Source organism: Trichomycterus rosablanca, chromosome 24, assembly GCF_030014385.1.
Source record: "Trichomycterus rosablanca isolate fTriRos1 chromosome 24, fTriRos1.hap1, whole genome shotgun sequence".
Classification (NCBI taxonomy): domain Eukaryota; kingdom Metazoa; phylum Chordata; class Actinopteri; order Siluriformes; family Trichomycteridae; genus Trichomycterus; species Trichomycterus rosablanca.
In genome coordinates this window covers 17,554,547-17,578,594 of record NC_086011.1, presented here as the reverse complement: position 1 = coordinate 17,578,594, position 24,048 = coordinate 17,554,547, and the positions used below count along the sequence as shown (strand labels likewise).

The 24,048-nt window shown below is 43.2% G+C and overlaps 1 protein-coding gene across 3 annotated transcripts in view; it reads left to right on the top strand.

Annotated features, from left to right (window-relative positions):
- Positions 1 to 10,760: 10,760 nt before the first annotated feature.
- Positions 10,761 to 24,048, top strand: part of suclg2 (succinate-CoA ligase GDP-forming subunit beta) — a 68,273-nt gene continuing 54,985 nt past the window's right edge. For 2 of the 3 annotated variants that reach the window (XM_062986411.1, XM_062986410.1), the window contains exon 1: positions 10,761 to 10,889. In XM_062986411.1, the coding sequence (XP_062842481.1) occupies positions 10,806 to 10,889 (84 nt within the window). In that variant the 5' untranslated portion in view covers positions 10,761 to 10,805. The remainder of the gene's footprint in view (positions 10,890 to 24,048) is intronic. The other variant, XM_062986409.1, reaches the window with a different exon arrangement.

Here is a 24,048-nt window from a genome sequence, read left to right as displayed (position 1 = left end):
CTGTGGTGTACTCATTACCGTCTAACCACACGGCGCATGCTCTCCTGCTCGGACGAGCCTTAATGATTCAGATTATTTATTTATTCTTATAAAACACTGCACATGGAATAGAATAATAAATCTGAACTACGAACATGGATAAAGATGACAATATATCTTTTTAAAATCAAATTCTGAATTACTGTATGTCCATCCATCCTACTGCATGTCCAACCAGTGGTGTGTCCAAACAGCCAGCTTTTTTCATCGTCATTCATCTTCATAGGTCTAATCATCCATCCATCCATCCATCCAACCATCCATCCATCCATCTATATGTCCATCATGTCAGTATTGTCCAATGTTCAGTCATATTACTTTTCTGCTCAAACATACCAGTCTTTTATGCTCTATAACTCATCCATCCAGCCCTCACCTAGCTATGTATATATATATATATATATCATTCATCCATTCAACCATCCATCTAACCATCCATCCATCCATATAAGAACTCACCTAGCTATATATACTGTATCATTCATCTATTCGACCATAAATCCATGTATCCATCCATATAACAACTCATCCATCCATCAATTCATCCATTCATCCATTTATCCCTCCACCTCATCTAGCTATGTATCTATCATTCATCCATCCATCCACCTAGCTATATGTCTAGTGATCCATCCATCTATCCATATAACAACTCACCACTCCATCCATCCATCCATTAATCCATCCATCCATCTATATAACAACTCATCCATCCATATAACAACTCATCCATCCATCCATCCATCCGTCCGTCCATATAACAACTCATCTGTCCATCCATCCATATAACAACTCATCCGTCCATCCATTAATGTAACAACTCACCAATCCATCCATCTATTCATCCATTTACCAACTCACCACTTCATCCATCCATCCATCCAACAACTCATCTATCCATCCAGTCATACAGTCTCTTTTTTCACTTCACAGATCATCAATTAATTTCCTCACATCCTTCATTAAACCACCACAACAATATTCAGTTCAACACACTGTTATTATACAGTCACCACAACCTCTGCTGCACCACAACAAGCATCATCCAGCATCTGTATAAACTCACTGTGATCTTCTCCACCACATCACGGTGATCTTCTCCACCACATCACTGTGATCTTCTCCACCACATCACTGTGATCTTCTCCACCACATCACTGTGATCTTCTCCACCACATCACTGTGATCTTCTCCACCACATCACTGTGATCTTCTTCACCACATCACGGTGATCTTCTCCACCACATCACTGTGATCTTCTCCACCACATCACGGTGATCTTCTTCTCCACGTCACGGCTTAAAAAAACACAGAATCTGAACCTTTCAGTGTAAAGTACGAGTGTAATCACGCAAATGAAAACACAAAGCACTAATGAGCTGCGGGGCTGTTAGAATATAAAAGAGGAGTCGCTTATTTAAGGCTGTTTTATGCACCATCATCAGCGCTAAGTCATAATAATGGATTCAGGAGCTGTTCAGGGTAACAGGAGGGTTCTGAACGTCTTCATTTATTCTGCATTATATCTTCTCCTCACCTCTGATTACCAGCAGTGCTAATCATTTACAAACGTGAACTTATGGATGAACCGTTCCGTTTTTTTAGGGAATTACTGATGAGGTGGAGTTTTCTGTGAAACAGCAGAAATAAAGAGCTGCAGAATCATAATCACAGAATTATTCACTAACTTTAAAGGTCATTTCAGAAATGTACAAACGTGAACGCTCCTTTATTCCTGGTTTTATATCCTTTGTTGTCCTTCTTTCTCAAATTCTTCCCTCGCTCCGCTCTGCTCCGTCCTCCCTCCCCGGCCCGTCTGCAGCCTGTCCGACCGGCGCTCCGAACACAAAGAGCATTATTCATGAGCCCCAGAAGGTCTGAGAGAGCTCCACGCTGTCACCCGTCTTCTAAACTTTACTGGTGTTGCCCAGGTCACCCCTGAGAGATGATTTTCTGTTTAGCCTTTTACACTTCAAAGCGAAGATATCATGTCTCTACACGCTAATGAGCATCAGGGTGGACGTCTGCGGCTCTCCGCGGTCGGGGCGGGGGTGGCGCAGGCGGCGAGGGAATATTAATTTGCAACTTGCTCATGTTTCCTCTTTATCCTCAGCAAAAGGTTCAACATATAATCGTGTAAACCATCATGTGGGTGCTCGGGGGCGCAGCGGCAAAACTGAGTCCGAATCTCAGCTGTGCTACCAGTAGGCCGGGCGCCTACACAGACAATAATCAGCTCGTCCACTGCTGTAGTTGCGACCTCTGCTGGCTGATCGGTGGCGCCTACACAGAAATGGAAGATGACTCTCCGTGCGCGATACATATCTCCATATGAACCCATCTCGTGCAGGTTTGTTTACATTTAGCCATCCTTTCATACATCCTTTCATCCATCCAACCATCCATCCATCCATCCATCCATCCATCTATTCATCTCTCATCCATCCATTCATCCATCCATCCATCCTTCCATATATCCATATATTCATTCATCCCTCTATCCATTCATCCGTCCATCTATTCATCCATCCAGCTATCCATCCATCTTTCCATCCATTTATCCATCAATCCATCCATATATTCATCCCTCCCTCCATCCAGCCATCCATTCATATATTCATCCATCCATCATCCCTCCACCCATTCATCCATCCATCCATTAATATAACAACTTACCAATGCTTTTGTAAGCTCATGTAGCCTTGAAGTTGATGCCTTTAACTGATGGAGCAACTTGTTTGTTTACATTTATCACCTTGTCTAATTGGTGCAAAAATTTAATAAAGCTGTTGGAACCCTCAGACCTTTTTTTGAATCTATTAAACATCTGCTTTTGCTAAATCTTGTGCTGCTGGGCAGGTTTGCCAGTCACGCCGACAGCCTCTCTCCTCGTCCTCCTCTCTGCGGCGTGGATCCTCGCCACGGCGGGCGCGAGATGAAGGCCACTTCAACCTCAGTGGCACGGTCAAAGGGCGGCGGGGAGAACCGAAGTTTGAGGAAAGTTCGAGCGGTTTGAAAAGGTTCTCCACTCCCGGCTGCCGGCGGGGGACAAGATGAAGACGGCCGCTGTGCTCGCGTTCACTTCTGAGCTCTCTCTTTTCCTCTCGCTTCCTCTCTCGCCGGCGCCGGGGCGGCCAGGAACAGCAGGCGTGGCGTTTTATATCAGTCAGGGAGCTGCGCTGCCGAGCTCATTCTTCACCACAAAGAGGGTCCCGAAAAGTACCGGGGTCCCCACATGCCGCTTCAAAAGTCTTCTGTAGTTTGTTTCAGACTCCGCAGAAGGTCGATCAGATAAACCAGACGTCCAGACGGCGGTCCTTCCAGAAAGCAACCGCACGGTGTGTCCAGTTAGTTTATATGCACCATGTGTGTACTCTCACTGACCATTTCATTAGGAACACCTGTCTAGATCTTACATTTATTGGTTATTTAATAGCTATATGCCGACTACCGAGGTGTTTAAAAATCCTAACAACACTGCTGCACCTGATACACTCATACCAGTAAAACCATACCACACATATGTACACATATACTCATTATAAAGGGAACCCGTTCGTTTAAAAAAGCAATTACGCCTGGAAGAGTTGAAGCTAAACGAGGACGCGAGGACGAGTACAGATAGCAACAAGATGGATGAACACAATTAGATGAACAATAAACAAACCATTAAGACCCAAACAGGAGACAGAATGTTCCGGAGAAGCTCCATCTATTCTTACACTATACGGACAAAAGTATTGGGACGCCGCTTCTAATCACTGAATTTAAGTGTTTCAGTCTTAACAGTTGCAAATCAATGATATAAAGGAAATCACATGCAGCAATGGTCTGGGGAAGGTCCTTTCCTGTTCCAGCACAAAGCAAAGACGTGTAGAAATAAACTTCAACTTGGGAATGAACTTCATCAGTGCCCAACCACACAATGCTGTCATTCTTTGACTGAGTGGCCACAAATTCCCACAGACATTCTTATAAGTCTTGTGAGAAGCTTCTCAGAGGTGCGGCTGGGGTCACTCTGTTTTAATATTGCTTGTTTTTTAAACGGGATGTCCGACAAGCTCATAATCATAGGGGCAAGTTGTAGCCTAGTGGTTAAGGTACTGGACTTGTAATCAGAAAGTCGCTGGTTCAAACCCCACCACTGCAAGGTTGCTGCTGTTGGGCCCTTGAGCAAGGCCCTTAACCCTCAGTTGCTCAGACTGTATACTGTACCTGTAATGTAAGTACTGTGTACATATATGCCACTTTGATGTTCCGTCCATATAGATCCGTCTGTACTTTTCACCTACCAAGTTCCAAACTGCCCCAGCACAAGGACTGTCCGTCTAGACCCTCCTGGACTGGGTGTTCGTGGCAGGGCGGAAGCTTTGCCTGGAGTGGACTAAAGCACATCATCATTGGACTCCTTGGAGTCCTTCATAGACCCCAGACCTCAATTCTTTCTAACCGTTGTGGGATTAATTGGAATGCCGACTGCCAATATCAGACATCAATTCCCATCCTCGAGATCCTGTTGGCGCCTAATAGAAGGGAATTTCTTTTTTTCAGTTTCCCATAAATCCCTGATTTAATACAAATGATTAAATTATTTCCAGGGTTTGGGGGTGAGATGTTTAGGTGTGGTGGCATGTTGTCCTGGCGCCTGTGTGCATTTAAAACACATGCAGAAGGTGGATTGGCTGCTCTTTGTAACCTACTGATCAGGTTGAAGTGGTTATTGTTGTGGGCATTGGTCTGTATCATGTTCCACCTCATACGGATCCAGTTTAGGGTTCAGTACATTATGTGAATGAGAATACCAACCAAACCCAACACACACACACCGCCGCCGCCACCGCTAACGCTGGCAGAGATCTAGCAGCGTGTATTAGGAGCTTAAAATCAATGGCAGGCAGTGAATGGAAATGATTTAGCGCACTTTCAGAACGGAGGAAAGTGCCGGTGATGGGAATTTGATTACTGGTGGCTTGATGCGCTCAAACACTCAGTAAAAGCCGCCGATTGCTTTTATTTATTCGTCCGTTTATTTTGGGTCGGTGGACGATTCATCATGCTGTAAAAGTGTGTGAAACAGATCGTCCCTCCTCGTGCGGTACCCGCTAAGTGAGCCTCGCATTAACGACGCCGCTTATAAAAGCGTCTTTTTGTTTCCTCCTTGTTTCTTTAGTCATTAATTCATTTATTATTCCTGTTTTGTTTTGTTTTATCTTTGCTAGTTCTTTAGGGTGGCACGGTGGCACGGTGGGTAGCACTGTCACCTCAAAGCGAGAAGGTTCTGGGTTTGATTCCCAGGTGAAGCGGTCCGGGTCCTTTCTGTGTGGAGTTTGCATGTTTTTCCTGTGTCTGCATGGGTTTCCTCCGGGAGCTCCGGTTTCCTCCCACAAGTCCAAAGACGTGCAGTCTGGTCAACTGGAGATACTAAAATTGCCCCTAGGTGTGTGTGTATGTGTGTGTGTGTGTGTGTATCTGCCCTTCGATGGACTGGCGCCCCGTCCAGAGTGTTACTGTGTGCCTTGCGCCCATCGAAAAGCTGGGATAGGCTTTTGGATAAGCCTATCCTTGGATAAGCGGTCAACCTGAGTTCGATTCCCAGGTGAAGCGGTCCAGGTCCTTTCTGTGTGATGCATGTGTCTGTGTGGGTTTCCTCCGGGTGCTCCGGTTTCCTCATACAGTCCAAAGATGTGCGGTCAGGTAAATTGGAGCTACTAAAAATTGCCCCTGGGATGGACCCACCACAACCCTTTTTTCCTTTTATTGTGAGCCTGTTTGGCTTGGCTCACGAATACAGAAGACGCATGGTGTTACATGAACCTAGTCATGTGTGTGTGTGTGTGTGTGTGTGTGTGTTAGACACATCAGTGCACCATTAGTACTGGTCCAAAAGCTGGATAAATGGATGGTTTGGGTCAGGAGGGGCATCCAAGATAAAACCATGCAGAATCAACCCCACCACTTCCATGATGACACTGTTGGGCCCTTGAGCGAGGCCCTTAGCCCTCAGTTGCTTAAAGTGGATACTGTAGGTCGCTTTGGATAAAAGCGTCCGCTAAATGCAGAAAATGTACAGTATATGTACATGTATCCTCATTTTCTGCTCGTTTTGCATTCTGTTGGACGATTCCTTAAAGCAAAACGCACTCGAATACTCCTCACGTTGCTCAGGCTGAGGCGCGAGAGCACCCGAACCTGGTGCGAGATGAAAAACGGATGCTGGATCACAGGTAGTGAAAAGCACTCGGAGATAAAGCGTGCAGATGAACCCTCACCTCACTCTTCCAGGAGCAGACTAATGGTGGTACAGGGAAATTAAATCGAGCAATCAGCAATGAGCTTCAGGAGAGAAGGTTGTGGGTTCTATGAGTCACGGCGGAGAGGATCTGCTCGGACTTTTCAATCAGTCAGAGAGAGAGAAACGTGAGAGGAGAGGTTTTTATTTCTGTGTACGGCGGAGGCTGAGGGATCACGCGGTACTGATGCTGCATTACTGTTTTATGTTGCACATGAGCCTGAATGTGATGTTAAAACAGCACGTACATCTTTATTCCTTATAAAAGGGGAAATAAAAGGGTGGAGATTTGGAAGTGTGCCCCATATTATATCATTAGTCAGACACAGCAGTGCTGCTGGAGTTTTTAAATACCGTGTCCACTCACTGTCCACTCTATTAGACACTCCTACCTAGTTGGTCCACCTTGTAGATGTAAAGTCAGAGACGATCGCTCATCTGTTGCTGCTGTTTGAGTCGGTCATCTTCTAGACCTTCATTTTTGGTTGGTGGACTATTCTCAGTCCAGCAGTGACAGTGAGGTGTTTAAAAACTCCAGCAGTGCTGCTGTGTCTGATCCACTCATACCAGCACAACACACACTAACACACCACCACCATGTCAGTGTCACTGCAGTGCTGAGAATCATCCACCACCCAGATAATACCTGCTCTGTGGTGGTCCTGACTATTAAAGAACAGCATGAAAGCAGGCTAACAAAGCATGCAGAGATACAGATGGACTACAGTCAGTAATTGTAGAACTACAAAGTGCTTCTATATGGTAAGTGGAGCTGATAAAATGGACAGTGAGTGTAGAAACAAGAAGGTGGTTTTAATGTTATGGCTGATCGGTGTATACTGCCCCTAGGCACCCTGACTGGCTGAGGAGAGTCTCAGACTTGCACACCTCTTCTCCAGCACGTTGCAAGCTCTGTAGATATCTGCTAGTGTAAGGAAAACTCTTCATCCATCACCAGACTCTTTACAGCCGATATACAGAGCGACGTTTTTATTACCATGCATCAAACCTGCGAAGCCCGGCGCTAAATCTCAGTCAACAGTTATAAAATTGAGCGTAGCTGCTTTATATTCACAGTGAATCTGTGCTTAAACAGTAACAGTATGGCTGGCACATCCAATACGCACCTCTTGTGTTTAAACGTGGATCTGAGTCTATTAAGAAGTTCCTGGATGTGGTGCATAAAATGAAATGAGGAGCAGAATAAACATCAAGGGCTGAATACAGATGAAGCCAACGCGCGCATTTGCATACTTTTATTATACAGTCTTACACCGACGCGGCTCCTATTCTCAGTAGAACTGAGTTAAATGGTCCTTATGAGTGGTCTTACTGATTAATAGACTGATAAATGTATAAATGGTGCAGCAGAACTGAAAGTTAATGGGGTCGTGCCCGGAATCTTCTGGATTCAATTATATTTTAGAGAGATTGAGGAGGCGACCGTATGTCTGATATGTATGGAACTATTTTGTCATTTTTCTTCTTATAGTGTAAGTCAGATTTACACACACTTGTTGGTGACTTGCACTGTACGTCACAGTCAGAGCTTGAAGAGGAGAAAAAATAACAGGCCTTGGAGAGGGCAAGAAAGAACACCAGACAAAGTCACGTTGCACCAAATAGTAGAGTGTAGAAGTCCTGGTACCAGTGGGTACTGTCCCACTTTGAGCACTGGTCATGGCAGATCTGTTTTTCTTAGTGACTGTATGTCCAAAAAACCTTCATGTGTTCTTTAATTTATCGTGGGTTCTATAAAAATATGCTGGGGCAAAACCTGGCATATAAACTCCTTGGCATGGCCTTCTAACTAACTGCATGTTAGAGATTCTGACTGACTGTAGCTGGTGACTTCTCTCTGACAATACTGTTATTTCCAAACAGAGACTGTTGCCTTTTTTCGGGTTAAGAAATAGCATTCAGGGCAAGGTTTTAGACGTAGGAAGAGAACAGTAAAGAAATGTAATCTTTAGTTATTCACAAAGCTTTATTTGCTTAGGAGGTCAAAAAAACGAGCGAGACCTTAGATCAGCATTATTTATACTGATGAGTTATATAACGTGTACACAGAGCTATCGCTTTATACATTTGCATTTAGCACTGACACTAAATAACACGAGAACTTTTGCACTCCTGCACTGTTTAGAAAAGTCCCCACAGGACTCAACAGAAAGCTACAGGACTATTTTTAACTTCCTAAAGATAAACTAATAGAAATGAAATGAAAGATGCCTCAATAAACAATATTATTTTTACATTACGCCTGTCTTTCCTGTATTTATTTTGTTTCTTTTTAATCCATCCATCAATTTATTCAACCATCCATCTATATACCAGCTCACCAATCCATCCATCCATCCATCCATCCATCCATCCATCCATTCATTCATTCATCCATCTATACACCAGCTCACCAATCCATACATCCATCCATATTTCCATCCATTCATCTATTTATCAATATACCAACTTTCCAATCAATCCATCCATCCATCCATTCATTCATATATACTGTATATATATATACCAGCTCAACAATCTATCAATCCATCCATCCATCCATTCAACCATTCATTCATCCATATATATACCAGCTCATCCATCCATCCATCCATCCATCCATCCATCCATATATACCAGCTCAACAATCCATCCATCCATCCACCCATCAATTCACAAATCCATCCATCCATCCATCCATCCATAATATTTGCTTGACCTCTTTCCTTACTTTATATTTGATTGTTTTGCACTTAATTCTTTGAGTTGTGTTTTGGGTACAAGTGGGTACAGTTCTTATAAAACCTAATGTTTTGAAGATAATGATGTGCTCTTTAGATCAGAGGAGAATAAATTGAGGTCCGGAACATTGTTAGAACAAAAACATGCAGTTTCAGCCTCTTTCAACAATTGCTTTCTGCTGCTTCATGTTTCTTTCATGTCGCATTTGTATTATTTCCACTAACTGACCTGCTACATATGCAGTGAGAATCTGAACTTTGTTAGACGAGGGTTTCATTGTGGCTTCTGCTCATTATCTGGATATTTTGGAGCAGTGATAGATGGAAAGGACAACGTGTCCCATAAAACATGAGAAAATTAAAGCACTTATTGATAGATTTTTAAGTTTTTGATGGAATTCTTTTCTCTTGGTTTCTTTGCTGAGCTCAGGAGAAGACAATAGCACCAAGAGACATGGACAGAATACCAAAATCTTCTGACTTCATTTGAGAACTGACAAGAATAAATACTTAAAGAAAGGGGGTGTTGGCAGACCATAAAAGCTGGCAGCTGTTGAACAAGGTGTGAATACTTTCAGGAGAAAGGGACAGTAGGAAGTTCCAGGGTGCGAACACGTGCATATTGTCGCAATACAACTCATGACTATAAAGCTGCCAGAGAAAGAAATATATTCTAACACTTATAAGAATGTGAATTTGGGGGATTACGTGAACCAAATGACATAGGGTGTGTTCGAAAACCTAGTGAGCTCTCTACATAGACAGCATTTTACGTCATTATACTCGAGCTCCTTAATAAGGAGGCTGTTCGAATTCCTAGATGCCTTAAAATGCTTTCTACTAAGTCAGCTTCAATCTGAATGCTATTTTGACAGAATAACGAGTGAGCATCCGATGCTGCCTTAACGGTAAAGGCAATTCGAATAGTAGTGCGTTCGAATAACCTGTCAATGACTTATTAGAATCCTCTCTACTGAGGTAGCTGATTTCGATCCCCAGGTGGGCCGGTCCAGGTCCTTTCTGTGTGGAGTTTGCATGTTCTCCCTGTGTCTGTGTGGGTTTAAATTGTCCATGACTGTGTTTAAATAATCTTGTGTAATGAGTAACTACCGTTTCTGTCATGAATGTAACCAAAGTGTAAAACATGATGTTAAAATCCTAATAAACACTAGGTTTTCGAACACACCCATAGTGTCCCTAACCATGATTTAAGATGCTTTTTAATCATTTTGGTGTTGTTTTAATCATTGTATGCACAGTAATCGTGTCTTATTACTAATATTTAGATAGATATTTACACTTTTTAAGCTGCCCACTGTCCAACCGCCTTCCGGACAGTATAGCTAGTTATGCTAATACACAGCCACCATCTTTTCAGTCTGTAAACCTGAACAAATATATTTTAGACCTAACCAGGGAAAGACCCAAACCCATTAACTATGGGGGAAGAGGGAACTGGACACAATTCAGACCTAAATTTTGGGACGCCCACCTCACTTGTTTTTTCTTAAAACAACAGACAAAAACAAACAAAAATAAACAACACGACATGAATGTTAATATAATTGAAGCTATTTTAATCTATCTGAAACTGTATTAAGAAAGTATAATATATAATAAAGGATCATTTTATCAAATCTAGTTTGTGTGACGTCAGAACCAAAGGTCGCTCGCTTGACTTCGGCGTGCAGCTCGTGAACGCGCACACTTCGGCGGACGCGCGCACTGCATTGAACATGGCGGCATCCATGGCAACCCGGGCTGTTTCTCAAGCGCTACGTGGAGCTCCTAACTGCCCGTTATTTCTCAACAAACACAAGGTAGGATTTAGCGACTATGTTTAGTTTTATAAACGCGTGTCTTTACGTCTTTTGGACTCCGTGACACAACTTGTCATGTTCTTACAGCTGTCAGTTCGAGCACTGACAGGTATTAGTTTTTCCTACCCGTTTTCGAACGTTAGGAGAATCTGGGCTGCGATTGGGTAGTAGTATTCGCAACACCAAATCGGCCAATCCTAGCACAGCAGGCCAATACTACTAGCCAATCGCAGCCTAGGAGGCGGGTTTTTCCTGAAAACGGGTTGGAAGTGTTACACAGCATGGCGCTGTAGACACTTTCAATGGACTTTACCTTTCATAGACATGCTGCTTTGGTGCTTTCTTGGACATTTAAGTCAAAATAATCATGCCTTGCGTTTATCTAGACCTCTTTTTATATCTGTATGTTTATTTTAAACCCCATTTGCTTCTTTCACCTTTATTGACCCTCAGGATCACATGTATTTGCAGGCTGTGTTTGTCTCAATGGTCAAAGTACAGAAACTCAACAAGAGGTTGAAGGTAGATCGAGCAAAGTGCATGTTCTTGCATGTTAATAGTCAGATATGAACTCATTTCAGCATAAAACTTTAAAATACTTCATATTTTTCCAGTTTTTATTAACATTAACACTGATAAATATCTTAATGTAGTCTGGAATGAAAGCACAGAACTAAAACATCACCAGCTAGCCAATTTATGAAGATATAACCTCATCAGAGGCATTATTTCTACAATAGAAATCAAATATTGTTCAGAAAATCCTTCCGGTTCATGTTTCAGAGATCTACAGTAGGTTTCCCCTTTATTCCAGTTCATTCCAGTCCATTCCAGTCCACTTAATAATAATAATAATAATACATTTTATTTATATAGCGCTTTTCAAGATACTCAAAGACGCTTTACATAAGACAAATAATCAAAACAAATACGTACATACACCATACAAATCATAGTACAAAATCAAAATAGTACATCAACATCAAGAATAATTAAGATAAAAACAAAGAGAGCAGCATAAGACAGTTCATTAAAAATTAGCTAAATTATGAGAGAGAACAACAAATATAGAACAATTTCTTAAAATTAGACAGAAACAGGACAGATTTACATGCAATCAGGAAACTGAAAACTTTACAAGTTTTAGGATCTAGGACTTCACATTTCTGTCGTGATCTAAGTATAAAAACTATTAAAAAGAATAGCAAAAATAAAAGCATTTATTTCGTGTTGTTACAAGTTAAATGCCATATTGAATAGATGAGTTTTGAGAAGTGACTTGAATTTGGACAGGTCAGGACAATCTCGTAGGTGTTTGGGGAGAGCATTCCATAAAGATGGAGCAGCTATGGAAAAGGCCCTGTCACCCCAGGTCCGGTGCTTGGTCCTAGAGGGTATGGACAGTAGGTTAGCCTCAGAAGAGCGAAGGCTACGGGAGGGAATGTGCTGATGGAGCAGGTCGGTGAGGTAGGATGGGGCCTGATTATGGAGAGCTTTGTGAGTGAATAGAAGAATTTTGAATTGAATGCGTTGAGCAACGGGAAGCCAATGAAGTTTTTGTAGAACAGGTGTAATATGATCACGGGAGCGAGTATGAGTAAGGAGGCGAGCAGCTGAATTCTGGATATACTGAAGTTTTTTTAGGATTTTGTTAGATGTACCATAAAGGATGCTATTGCAATAATCAATTCTGGATGTAATAAAAGCATGAATCAAGGTTTCGGCGGCAGAAAAGGAGAGTGATGGACGTAGACGTGCTATGTTTTTTAGATGAAAGAAAGCAGTTTTGGTGATGTGATTTACATGGCGGTCAAAAGAGAGGTTGCTATCAAAAATTACACCAAGATTTCGGATGTTAGAAGACGGAGACAAAGTGTCATTATCAATGGTAATTTGAAAATTTTTTGTGGTTTTTGCCAGGGTTGTAGGACCTACGATGATCATATCTGATTTTTCACAGTTTAATTTGAGGAAATTAGCTTTCATCCACAATTTCATTTCAGTGATGCAATTTGTCAGAGTGGAGTGAAGTTCAGTATTAATGGATTTGGAGGAGATGTAAAGCTGAATATCATCAGCATAGCAGTGGAAATGTAAACCATGCCGACGTATGATGTCACCAAGGGGGAGCATATAAAGAATAAACAAAAGGGGACCTAACACTGAGCCTTGGGGAACGCCTTGGGACAGTGCAGCAATGGCAGAACTACAATTGTTGATATTAACAAACTGTTGTCTGTTTACGAGATATGACCTTAACCACAAAAGGGCAGTACCAGTGATGTTGACAGAGGATTCAAGGCGGGACAGAAGAATGGAGTGATTAATGGTGTCAAAAGCTGCAGTAAGATCAAGGAGGACGAGAATATTAATTTGTCCAGAGTCTGAGGAAAGAAGAAGGTCATTTGTGACTTTGAGGAGGGCTGACTCAGTGCTGTGCTGGGGGCGGAAACCAGACTGAAATGATTCAAATAGATTATTGGAATTTAGGTGATCTTTGAGCTGTGAGGCAACAACACGTTCCAGTATTTTCGACAGAAATGGAAGATTGGAAATGGGCCGAAAGTTACTCATAATGTTAGAGTCAAGTCCAGGTTTTTTAAGTATGGGAGTAACAGCAGCCAATTTGAGTGATTGAGGGACTGAGCCAGAACTAAGAGAGGAATTGATTATCTCTGTGATAAGTGATGAGATAACTGGAAAACAACCCTTAACAAGTTTTGATGGAGCAGGATCCAAAACACAAGTGGAGCTTCGCATCCCTGTTAAGATCTCAGATAGGTCCAAATGAGACACAGGTGAGAACTGAGACAGAGGCTGGGTAATAAATTGAGATGAGATAGGCGGAGAAACAGAGATGACAGGGGAAACTGTCAGAAAATTGTGGATATTCTCAACTTTTGTTTGAAAAAATGAGAGGTAAGAGTTACACTTGTCAACTGTAAAGGAATTGGTAGTATTGTCAACTGGTTTGAGAAGTTTATTTATTGTGGAAAAGAGAGTCTTAGGATTTGTTGATCCAGCATGTATGAGTTCGGAATAGTAAGTGGATCGGGCTGCCGTAAGAGCGTCTTTGTAATGTTGAAGATAATCAGAATAAATCTGATAATGTACTGTTAGACCGGTTTTCTTATAAAGTCTTTCAAGCTGGCGTTTACGGGATTTCATTTGGTGAAGCTCAATTGTGTACCATGGTGCGGAATGACTAAATGAAACAAATTTGGTTCTCAAAGGAGCCAGCTCATCAAGACATGAGGCGAGTATGTCATTATAGTAATCGACAAGGTCAGATGAATTACTAGACAGTACAGGACAGACAGACATCTTTTTAACAAGAGAATCTGAGAAAGCAGAGGGAGAGATATATTGAAGATTCCTGAAGGATATTTTACGTTTAGCTCTAGTGATGGGCCTAGTGACCTCAATGTCCATGATGATTGTCAAATGATCAGAGACAGTAAGGTCATGGCTGGACGGCTGATGAACTAGGACACCAGTAGAGCAGACAAGGTCAAGAGTATGACCTTTTTTATGAGTTGGAAAATTTATATGTTGTGTGAAATTAAAACACTGTAACAATTCCAAAAATTCCCTGGCAAATTTACAGTTGTTGTCATCAATATGGATGTTAAAATCACCCATAAGCAGTACAGAGGATGAGAGGGCACTAAGCTGGGTTAAAAAATCTGAAAAATCAGAGAGAAAGGAAGCGTTTGGCTTTGGCGGACGATAAACTACAGCAGTGACCAGAGGAGTAGGCCCTGACAACTTGAAAGCCAGGTGTTCAAAAGAAAGAGCAGCAGGAAAAGACAAAGTGGTTATTTTAATATCATCCCTATAGACTGCAGCAACACCACCACCTCGCCCTTCCATACGAGGTTCATCAATATACGAGTATCCCATTGGCGTGGTCTGATTTAACATAAAATAATCCAAGGGTTTATGCCAAGTTTCAGTGAGACAGAAAAAGTCTAGTTCACTGTCAGATATAAATTCACTAAGTACAGTACTTTTTGTGTTGAGTGAACGAACATTAAGCAATGCCATTTTCAAGTGGTATTGTTGTGTAGTTGGCTGTGAGGAACGAGGAAGAGAACGGAGATTTGCTAAGTCCACTCCGCGTTTCCCATCCCACTCCGTGGACAGCGTTGTCATGGAGACTACACCGCTACTGGTGTGCAAGGCAGCAGCGCTCTGATGACGTGTTTGCGGAGCGACAGTGCGCACGGCTGACCAGAAGGATGGAATAGCGTTACCGTTTCGAAGATAAACAAGCTTTCTCCGGGAGCCCCTGTGAATATAACGAGGCCGGCGAAGGAGTCCAAGCTGTTTGATGACTGAAATACACGATGGGGTAGTGCAGTTGTTGAACTTCCTCAGCTGGTCAACGGAATAGTTCAACATCGTGCCGATCCCAGGAAAACTCATCCACCGTTCACCACCGGCCGCAGACGCGATGTACAGTAGAAAGAACAAAAAGTATCAAAAGCACAAATAAAAGTATCAAAAGTAACATAAAAGAAATAGATCCACAAGGTGTGTAAAAAGATGAAAACGAAAAACGATAAAAATACAATAAAATACGGTAAAATACGGTAACGGTAGCGGCAGCCAAATGCGCCAGCGTCCACCATCACCATGGCAACAACTTAAAGGGGTTTAACCCTAAAGACTGCTGTCTAATTCATAATTTGATGTTTACCATCTTGTTCTTGTCTTCAAGTGCCCCTTTTCCATTGCACTGCATGGTCCAGACGAGCTTTATTCTGTTGTAGCAATTTTCTGTCAGTCGTCTGTCCGGCGCCCGGTCAGGTCTGTAGCACAGCTGTGTGCTGATTGCACAATGTGGGGTCAGTTTACTGGGTACTGTGTGATCTCTGGATCTAATCTGACTGGGAGCAGATGTGTAAACTGGGTTAGAACTGGAGACAAAGTAGTTCGGATCAGATGTAACGTCCAATGGCAACTTTTCTTTCTTTCTTTCAGCTCTAACTGCTGGAATGTAGGTTGTGGAGATTATATTTAAAATGGCCTTTATTTCCTCTATTTCTGTTCTTATTGTGATCTGTAAATAGTGCAGTGTCACACACACACACACACACACACACACACACATTATTGGGCTTTGTTCTCTTTTCTGTTGGGGTCAGTTGAGTGAAACTTAAAGCTGAAACTAAACACAGTCTCCACTTGATAAATAGAACATACAGCTAAGTGGTCAGGGTCGCGTGGGTCTGATTCATTGTATGAAAGGCAGTAAACACCACAGACAACAGGAGCACACAGAGGAAACCCTTGTGAACACAGAAAGGAGGACCCTGGTCCCCTGGGAATCGAACCCCGCCCCTTCGTGCTTTCAGCTTTTTTGGGTTATTTTTAGAGCAGTGGTAGCTCAGTGGTTAAGGTCCTGGACCAGTAATCAGCAGGTTGGTGTGTTTATGGACTTCGCTTTGTGTGTGAGGTTCAGATTGCTGCATCTTCAGAGTCGCACCTCTATCAGATGATTTGATTTCATCAGCGTGAACAGTCCTGATTGTAACTGAACTTCGGCACATTAATGAAGCGGCTAATCTACATCTGCTAACAGTGATAAGAGATTCTGAGAGTCGCATCACTTCACACGATGCTGAGGAATAAAATTTACTTACATTTGTTTTTAAAAGCAGAACTCTGTGTTACACCTGGTGTTAAAACTTTAATAAATAAATAAATAGATAAATAAAATTATTGCTCTGTGTTAAACCTGGTGTTAAAACATAATTGATTGAATAAATAAATTAATAAATAAAAGCATTGCTCTGTGTTAAACAATGTGTTAAATCTTAAATAAATAAAAAAATAAAAGCATTGCTCTGTGTTAAATGTGGTGTTAAAATTTGAATAAATAAATAAAAGATAAATAAAAGTATTGCTCTGTGGTAAACAATGTGATAAAATTTAAATAAATAATAAATAGATAAATAAACGTGGTGTTAAAACTTAAATAAATTATAAATAAGTAAATAAATCAATAGATAAATAAATAAATAAATAGATTTAAAAAAAAAATAATAAAAAAAAATAAATAAATGAATAAATAAATAGATAAATTAATAAATAAATAAAAGCAGGGCTCTGTTAAACGTGTTGTTAAAACTTGAATAAATAAATAGATTAATAAAAATAAATAAATAAATAGATAAATAAATAAATAAAAACAGTGCTCTGTGTTAAACAAGGTGTTAAAGCTTAATTAAATAAATAAATGAATAAATAAATAAATTAATAGTTAAATAAATAAATAAATGTGTTGCACTGTGTTTAACGTGGTGTTAAAACTTAAATAGATAAATAAATAAAACTGTTGCTGCATGTACTGACTGTTGAAAGCATGAACGGAGCTTGACAGTGTTTATTCGGCGACCGTAATCAAGCGCGGCGAATCTTCTAACCCAAATTTCTCGGTCCGGAGCAACTTTTTTGTATCTGTGTGGGTTTTTTTGTGAGCTGTGCTATTAGAGATAAGTGTGAAGATCTGGAGGCTTCGTCTCCCCTGTCACACAGCTAAGGGGCCGTGATTGACGGCCGGGTATCGTGCCAATTCAGCCCTCCTGGCGGTGACAGTTTGCTCGGCGTGGCGGTTCAATTTGCCGCGGTTTGTCAATAACAAATACGAGCGGCGGCGGCGCGTCAGAGCAGGATTGGAGCCGGCTGATGCCTGATAAACACAATCTGCTGCTAAATATTACTGTCTGGACCCGGAGATAAACCGGGGCATGTTTTTTTTTTTTTTTTTTTTACCCTCACGACTTCAGTTTGTGCTTGTAAACCTGTTGGAAGGTGAGAATAAAGAGTGGGAGGATGTGATGGGGTCGAGAGGCGGTTCACCTTCAGCTGCCGTGAGTTAAAGCGGTAAAACAAAAGTGGACCAAAAAAGAGGAGCGTGAAATTGATTACCGGGACGTCCTGAATATTTGAAGCCGAGCGCAGACGGATTTCGTGAAAGTATTTTTAAGCCCCAGAACTTCAAACGCCGTCCGTCTTTTTTCTTTCTGTCCATAACAGGGACGCGTTTCCATCCCTCCGTCACCAGGGACGCAGAGCCGCGAGTCTCGGCGTAAGTGGATTTGAATATCACTTCACCGAGGTTAATCTTCATTCCTGCAGCTCGTAAACGCTCTTCAGGTACTTTTTAGTAATTGAAGGATTTTCCGCGGCATTAGGGACGAAACGGCCTCATGGGAAATAACAAATATAATTTATATAATCTGCTAAAGAACAGGAACGGAGCGCCGGTGTGTGTGAGTGAGCGGATTTGTAAACCTGCGTCCTAATTATTAAGATTTACGGACCGACTTCTCTAAAGTTTTTAATTAGGGAAGTTTGGGTTTCTGGAGCGTTTACTTCCAGTAAGGGACTTGTGGCCTGTGTGCCCGTCAGTCCTGAGAATAAATTGCCTGTCAGTCATGATGGAGAAAACATGCCCTCATGTCCCTAAAGAGTCCAACAGGCCTGGATTTGTTTTGTCATTCAGTTTTGGTAAAGGAGGGGTGACTTCGGTGCCTGTCGCTCTTAGTGAGGTGTAACTAATTAAGGTGGCGAGTCTTCCAGTAAATAAGGTGCATTTCTTTTAGTTCCTACAAAAGAGGCCTAAATTGGCGCCCAGGTGGCGCAGCGGGATATTCCGCTAGCACACCAGCGCCGAGATTCTGAACTCCTGGGTTTGAAACTCGGCGTTACCACCGGTCGGCTGGGCGCCATCTAGCGGGCAGTGCCTGCTACGGCGGGATGACCGGACTATGTGTGTGGGGTCTTCAAACGCTGTGTAAGGACCCCGATTAGCAGATGGAGGCGCCTGTGCAGGGTGCATGGATGGAAAAGTGTTCCACTAAGGGGTGCGTTCGGGTCGGAGGAGGCGTGAGCGGCGATATATTCTCCTCCACTGCAATCAGGGATCCTCCAGCAGCGGAAGACAAATTAACTACCCCACTGAAGGAGGTGCAATGTTTGTTTTTCCTGTCAGTCAGGTTGCTATGTATGTGCCAAAAATTGGGAGAACCGAAGAAACCCTCTTCCAAAAAGCTGGGGGGCTTCGGGATCCTCCAGGTTTCCCTGGTCATGTGGGGCGGCACGGTGGCTAAGTGGGTAGCGCTGTCGCCTCACAGCAAGAAGGTCCTGGGTTCGATCCCCAGGTGGGGCGGTCCGGGTCCTTTCTGTGTGTAGTTTGCATGACCGTGTCCGCGTGGGTTTCCTCCGGGCGCTCCGGTTTCCTCCCACAGTCCAAAGACGTGCAAGTGAGGTGAATTGGAGATACTAAATTGTCCATGACTGTGTTTAATATAACCTTGTGTGATGAGTAACTACCGTTCCTGTCATGAATGTAACCAAAGTGTAAAACATGACATTAAAATCCTAATAAATAAACAAACCTGGTCATGTGACTTGTGTGTGAAGGTTGGGATGCATCGGGGGGCCGTTTGTAGGCATTGGTCAAGTACTTGAGGTTATAACCTTGTTATAATCACTGGGCAGTGGACGCCAGACTGAATTGCTTGGTCGAGCCACCTATTACCAGCATACAGGTGGATGACCAGTTCCCTCACAACTCCAGGGACCAGGGTTTGGTCCTAACCTTCTTCCAGTTGGTTCATGGATTAGCTCAGCGGTCCCCAACCTTTTTTTGCACCACAGACCGGTTTCATATAAGATATAATTTCACGGACCGGTGGGGGCGGGATGATTTAAAATATAAAATCATACGACGAGCATAATATAACACAAATACATAACAATAGCAATACTACTCACCTTCTTGTTCCTCAGCCTTTGTCCCGATTTTCGATTACGAGGTCGGCATTTCCGGCTTCTTCCCGTTAGGGGTCGCCGGTGGGATTTGGCCCTTCCTGACACAACCCTCCCTATTCATCCGGGCTTGGGACCGGCACTACCATGCACTGGTTTGTGCATCTAGCTTGGTGACATGTCTTTGGACTGTGGGAGGAAACCGGAGCGCCCGGAGGAAACCCACGCGGACACGGGGAGAACATGCAAACTCCGCACAGAAAGGACCCGGACCGCCCCGCCTGGGGATCGAACCCAGGACCTTCTTGATGTGAGGCGACAGTGCTACCCACTTAGGCACCACAGGTTTGATCAGGAGACTCTCTTACTTCCTCCTGCACTTTATGACCTTCTCTAAGTCACCTCCACGCCGCTCGTGCCGACGACGCCTCTTATGAACTATGCTAATTGGCGAGTCGTATCTATAGAGAATTGCCTTCGCCCCTCAGTCAGAACCTGGCGGAGGGAGATTACGCTTCTACCTCACGCGCCCCCGACGATGCGGATCTTCCTCATCCGAACCCGGACGCCCCGAGCCGTGATGACCTCGCCCGACTTGCGAGGGGAAACATTCAGGATGATTATTAATGTTGAATTGGTTGAAATGGCTGTTCCGATTCGTTCCGTTCCGCGCTGGGATGAGGGGATTTGTTTATTAACGCCGAGTTGCTGCATTTGTTACAGCTGAGCGGCTGATCTTCATTAGCGATGCTTCACTGTGCAATATTGTACAGCGTGTGTGTGTGTGTGTGAGGGAGATAATTGCAAACGACTCGTCTTGCCTTATTTATGTTGCGCGTCGGAATCTCTCCCCGCGCCCCGCCATTAATTTCATTAAGCGCTCGTGTCATCGGTGTCGCCGGCTGTGCGATTACGCTCTCATTAGCGCCGCGTTTTGCTGAGTCTGAACGTGCAGCAGTGCCGCCGCGGCAGGGAAAACCATCGGCGTGTCCGGCCGGGTCAGATCAGTGAGTGATTTTTTCTTCTTTTTAAAGTGTCTCTAAACATTTGATGCCCTGGAACCTCGAAATCATTTCAGTCTGAAGGACCCCTCGGTCCCATTACAGGAGGCTCTTCATCCATCTGACGGAGCTCGATGGGATCAGTCATGAGACCATACACATAGTCCGGTCATCCCGCCCTAGCAGAAACGTATCTGCTGCAGGCACTGCCACTTATGCCCGTTAGATGGCGCCCAGCAGACCGGTGGCAACTTTTTTCAAAAGGTTTCCCTTTTTGTTGCATTATAAATAATTTTTAACATTATTTTTATTGTTATTTTAGACAGAAACATACAGTATACCTACAATACCTATCTTCCAAATCAATAAATAAATATTCTTTATAGTTTGTTAATAGTTTTTATTAGTTTTTGTTGATTTTTCTAGTTTCATGGATCAGTAACTTTCGTCTATAAATATACAATTATTATTATTTTTTTTTTTAATTTCTGCTGTTTTCTTTGACCTGTTGTTGATCTTTTAGATTGTTATTAATTATTAATTCATTATTAATAATTTACTATTATTAAAAATAATAAGAATTTATTATTATATATTAATTGTTTTTACTTAAATATTTTTGCATGTTTTCTATGTCCTAAAATGTAATTTTATTAATTAATGAACTTATTTATTTATTCATTTATTTATTTATTTGATTATTTATTCATTTATTAATGAATGAATTAATAATTAAGTTAATAATTAATAAATAATTAAATTAATTAAATTAATAATTAATAATTAATAATTAATAAATTAATCATTGTTATTTAATAATTTATTTATTCATTTATTAATTGATTCATTTATTTATTTATTTATTTATGTATTTATTCATTAATTAATGAATGAATGAATTAATAATAATTAATTAAATAATAATTAACTTATTTATTTATTCATTAATTAATTAATTTATTTATTTTCATGTTTCGGGTTTTATTTACATCAGGGTCTCGTCTGCTCTCATTTCGTTAGAATAAAATAAGAGCAGCGTCGTGTTTCGGCGGACTTTCATTGTTCTGGAATCTGAGCAGACTTTGACAGGAAATGAACATCATGGCTGCTGGCGTGGCCACGCCCGGATTCTAATCGCCGATGATTAACGAGCCGCTCCTCACCGCCTCCACTGGCTTTGAATCAGATGTTTATTTGCGACACACGTGGATGCGTTACGACTCTTATTTCATCTAGGACTCTCTAACATTAGTTGCTGATTGTACAGAGTTTGGCATGTTCTCTCGTTGTCCGAGACGTTTCCTCTTGCTCTCGTGTTGGAGTTGTTTAAGCGCTTTTTAGAGGAAGCACGTGTTAGCCCTGACAGGTTAATAGCTGTCGATGTTGAAACAGTTTGGCTGACAAATTAAAAGAAAAGAAACACACACACACACACACACACACACAATCGCTTAGTAAGACTTTGTAAACGTCCAGGAAAGCGGCCACGTCTCATTTCCCGTCTGCTCTCATTTCTGTCCTGTTTTTCCATCTATTCTTAATGTTTATGGCGACAGGGGCGCTGAGGGGGCGCTGCGTCCCTCTCCCAGAGGTACCGACGCCGCCTGTGTGTGTTTACACTGTTTGTTTACTTCAGGCGACCCTGTTTTCCAGCTCGAGCTCCCTGGCGTGCCGCTGAGGGTAATTAGCCTCGAACCGGAGTCTCGGGGGACTCGATCCCTCACGGCGCCCCCTACAGCTCCGGCTCGGCGCTTAATCATTTCCCAACCCTGTAACAGTTCCTCAGATGCTCGCACCACCCACACTGAGGGCGCAGACTAGCACCCACTCTCTCCACCTTGTGTGAAGATTCTCGACCCCTGGGGTCTGGTTGGGATGCACACACACACACACACACACACACACACACACACACACATTAGAATGTATCATGGTGGTGTGTGTGTGTAGAAAGGACCCGGACCGCTCCACCTTGAAATCGAACCCAGGACCTTCTTCCTGTGAGGCCACCGTGCCGCCCCTGACTCTTTATGGCCAGACGACCAGCAGGGGGCGCTCACTGGCATGAAACTGCTACCAGGCTGCTGGGTGGCCAAGCCTCATTGATCCCAGAGGACAGCAAGGCCGAGCGCTAGCCTCGAGAAGACGGTGTTAACTTTACAAAGCCTGTAATGGGTATTTACGCTCAGCCGACCGACTTAATGCGCCTGCTAATGAAGAGCGCCGTCGTATTTAATTGAGCCTAGCGTGGCTAAATCGCGATGTGTTAGTCCTAGCGCTGGTGAGCAGACTCCGAGCGGAAGACTAAAAGAGTCGGACTCAAGCTCACAACAACTGACTCCCCGTCCCACCCGACCACTCTCGAAGAAAGTCATCTCCACACACCAAACCAGCGGTGACGTCTTTAAGGCGGCGACAGCCGGAGAGCCTACAGCTCCTGAGAGAGTCCACCTTAACCCCGCGGTCCATCTGTCGGACGGCTGGAGCTCCGTTCCGGATTCGCCACCTGATCCTTCTCCTCCTGTCTTATCCCAACAGCTCCTTCTGGACCCGTTTGGTGCTAAAAGATAACGCTGTCGGCCGCTTCGATCGCTCCGTGGAGGCTCGTGGGTGTTTAATGGCGGGTTTGTTTGTGGATCGTAAGGAGGTGATGATGTTGGTGGTGTTTTATTAGGAAGATTCCAGTAAAGTCCACCAGCAGATACAAACTAAAGCAGGGGTTCACAACCCGGGGGTTTCAGTGAGTCTAGACGGGGGTGGGACTGTAGGATCAGTGTTTAGGATCAGACTGTTGGATCAGACTGCTGGACCAGACTCTAGGACCAGACTGCAGGACCAGACTCTAGGAGCAGACTCTAGGACCGGACTGTAGGACCAGACTGTAGAAGCGGACTCTAGGACCGGACTCTACGACAAGACTGTAGGACCAGACTGTAGGACCAGACTGTAGGACCAGACTCTAGGTCCAGACTCTAGGAGCAGACTGTAGGACCAGACTCTAGGAGCAGACTCTAGGACCAGACTCTAGGACCGGACTCTAGGACCAGACTGTAGGAGCAGACTGTAGGACCAGACTGTAGGAGCAGACTGTAGGACCAGACTGTAGGACCAGACTGTAGGACCAGGCTATAGGACCGGACTCTAGGAGCAGACTCTAGGAGCAGGCTATAGGACCGGACTCTAGGACCGGACTGTAGGACCGGACTGTAGGAGCAGACTCTAGGACCGGACTCTAGGACCAGACTCTAGGACCGGACTCTAGGACCAGACTGTAGGACCAGACTCTAGGACCAGACTGTAGGACCAGACTCTAGGACCAGACTCTAGGACCGGACTGTAGGACCGGACTCTAGGACCAGACTGTAGGACCAGACTGT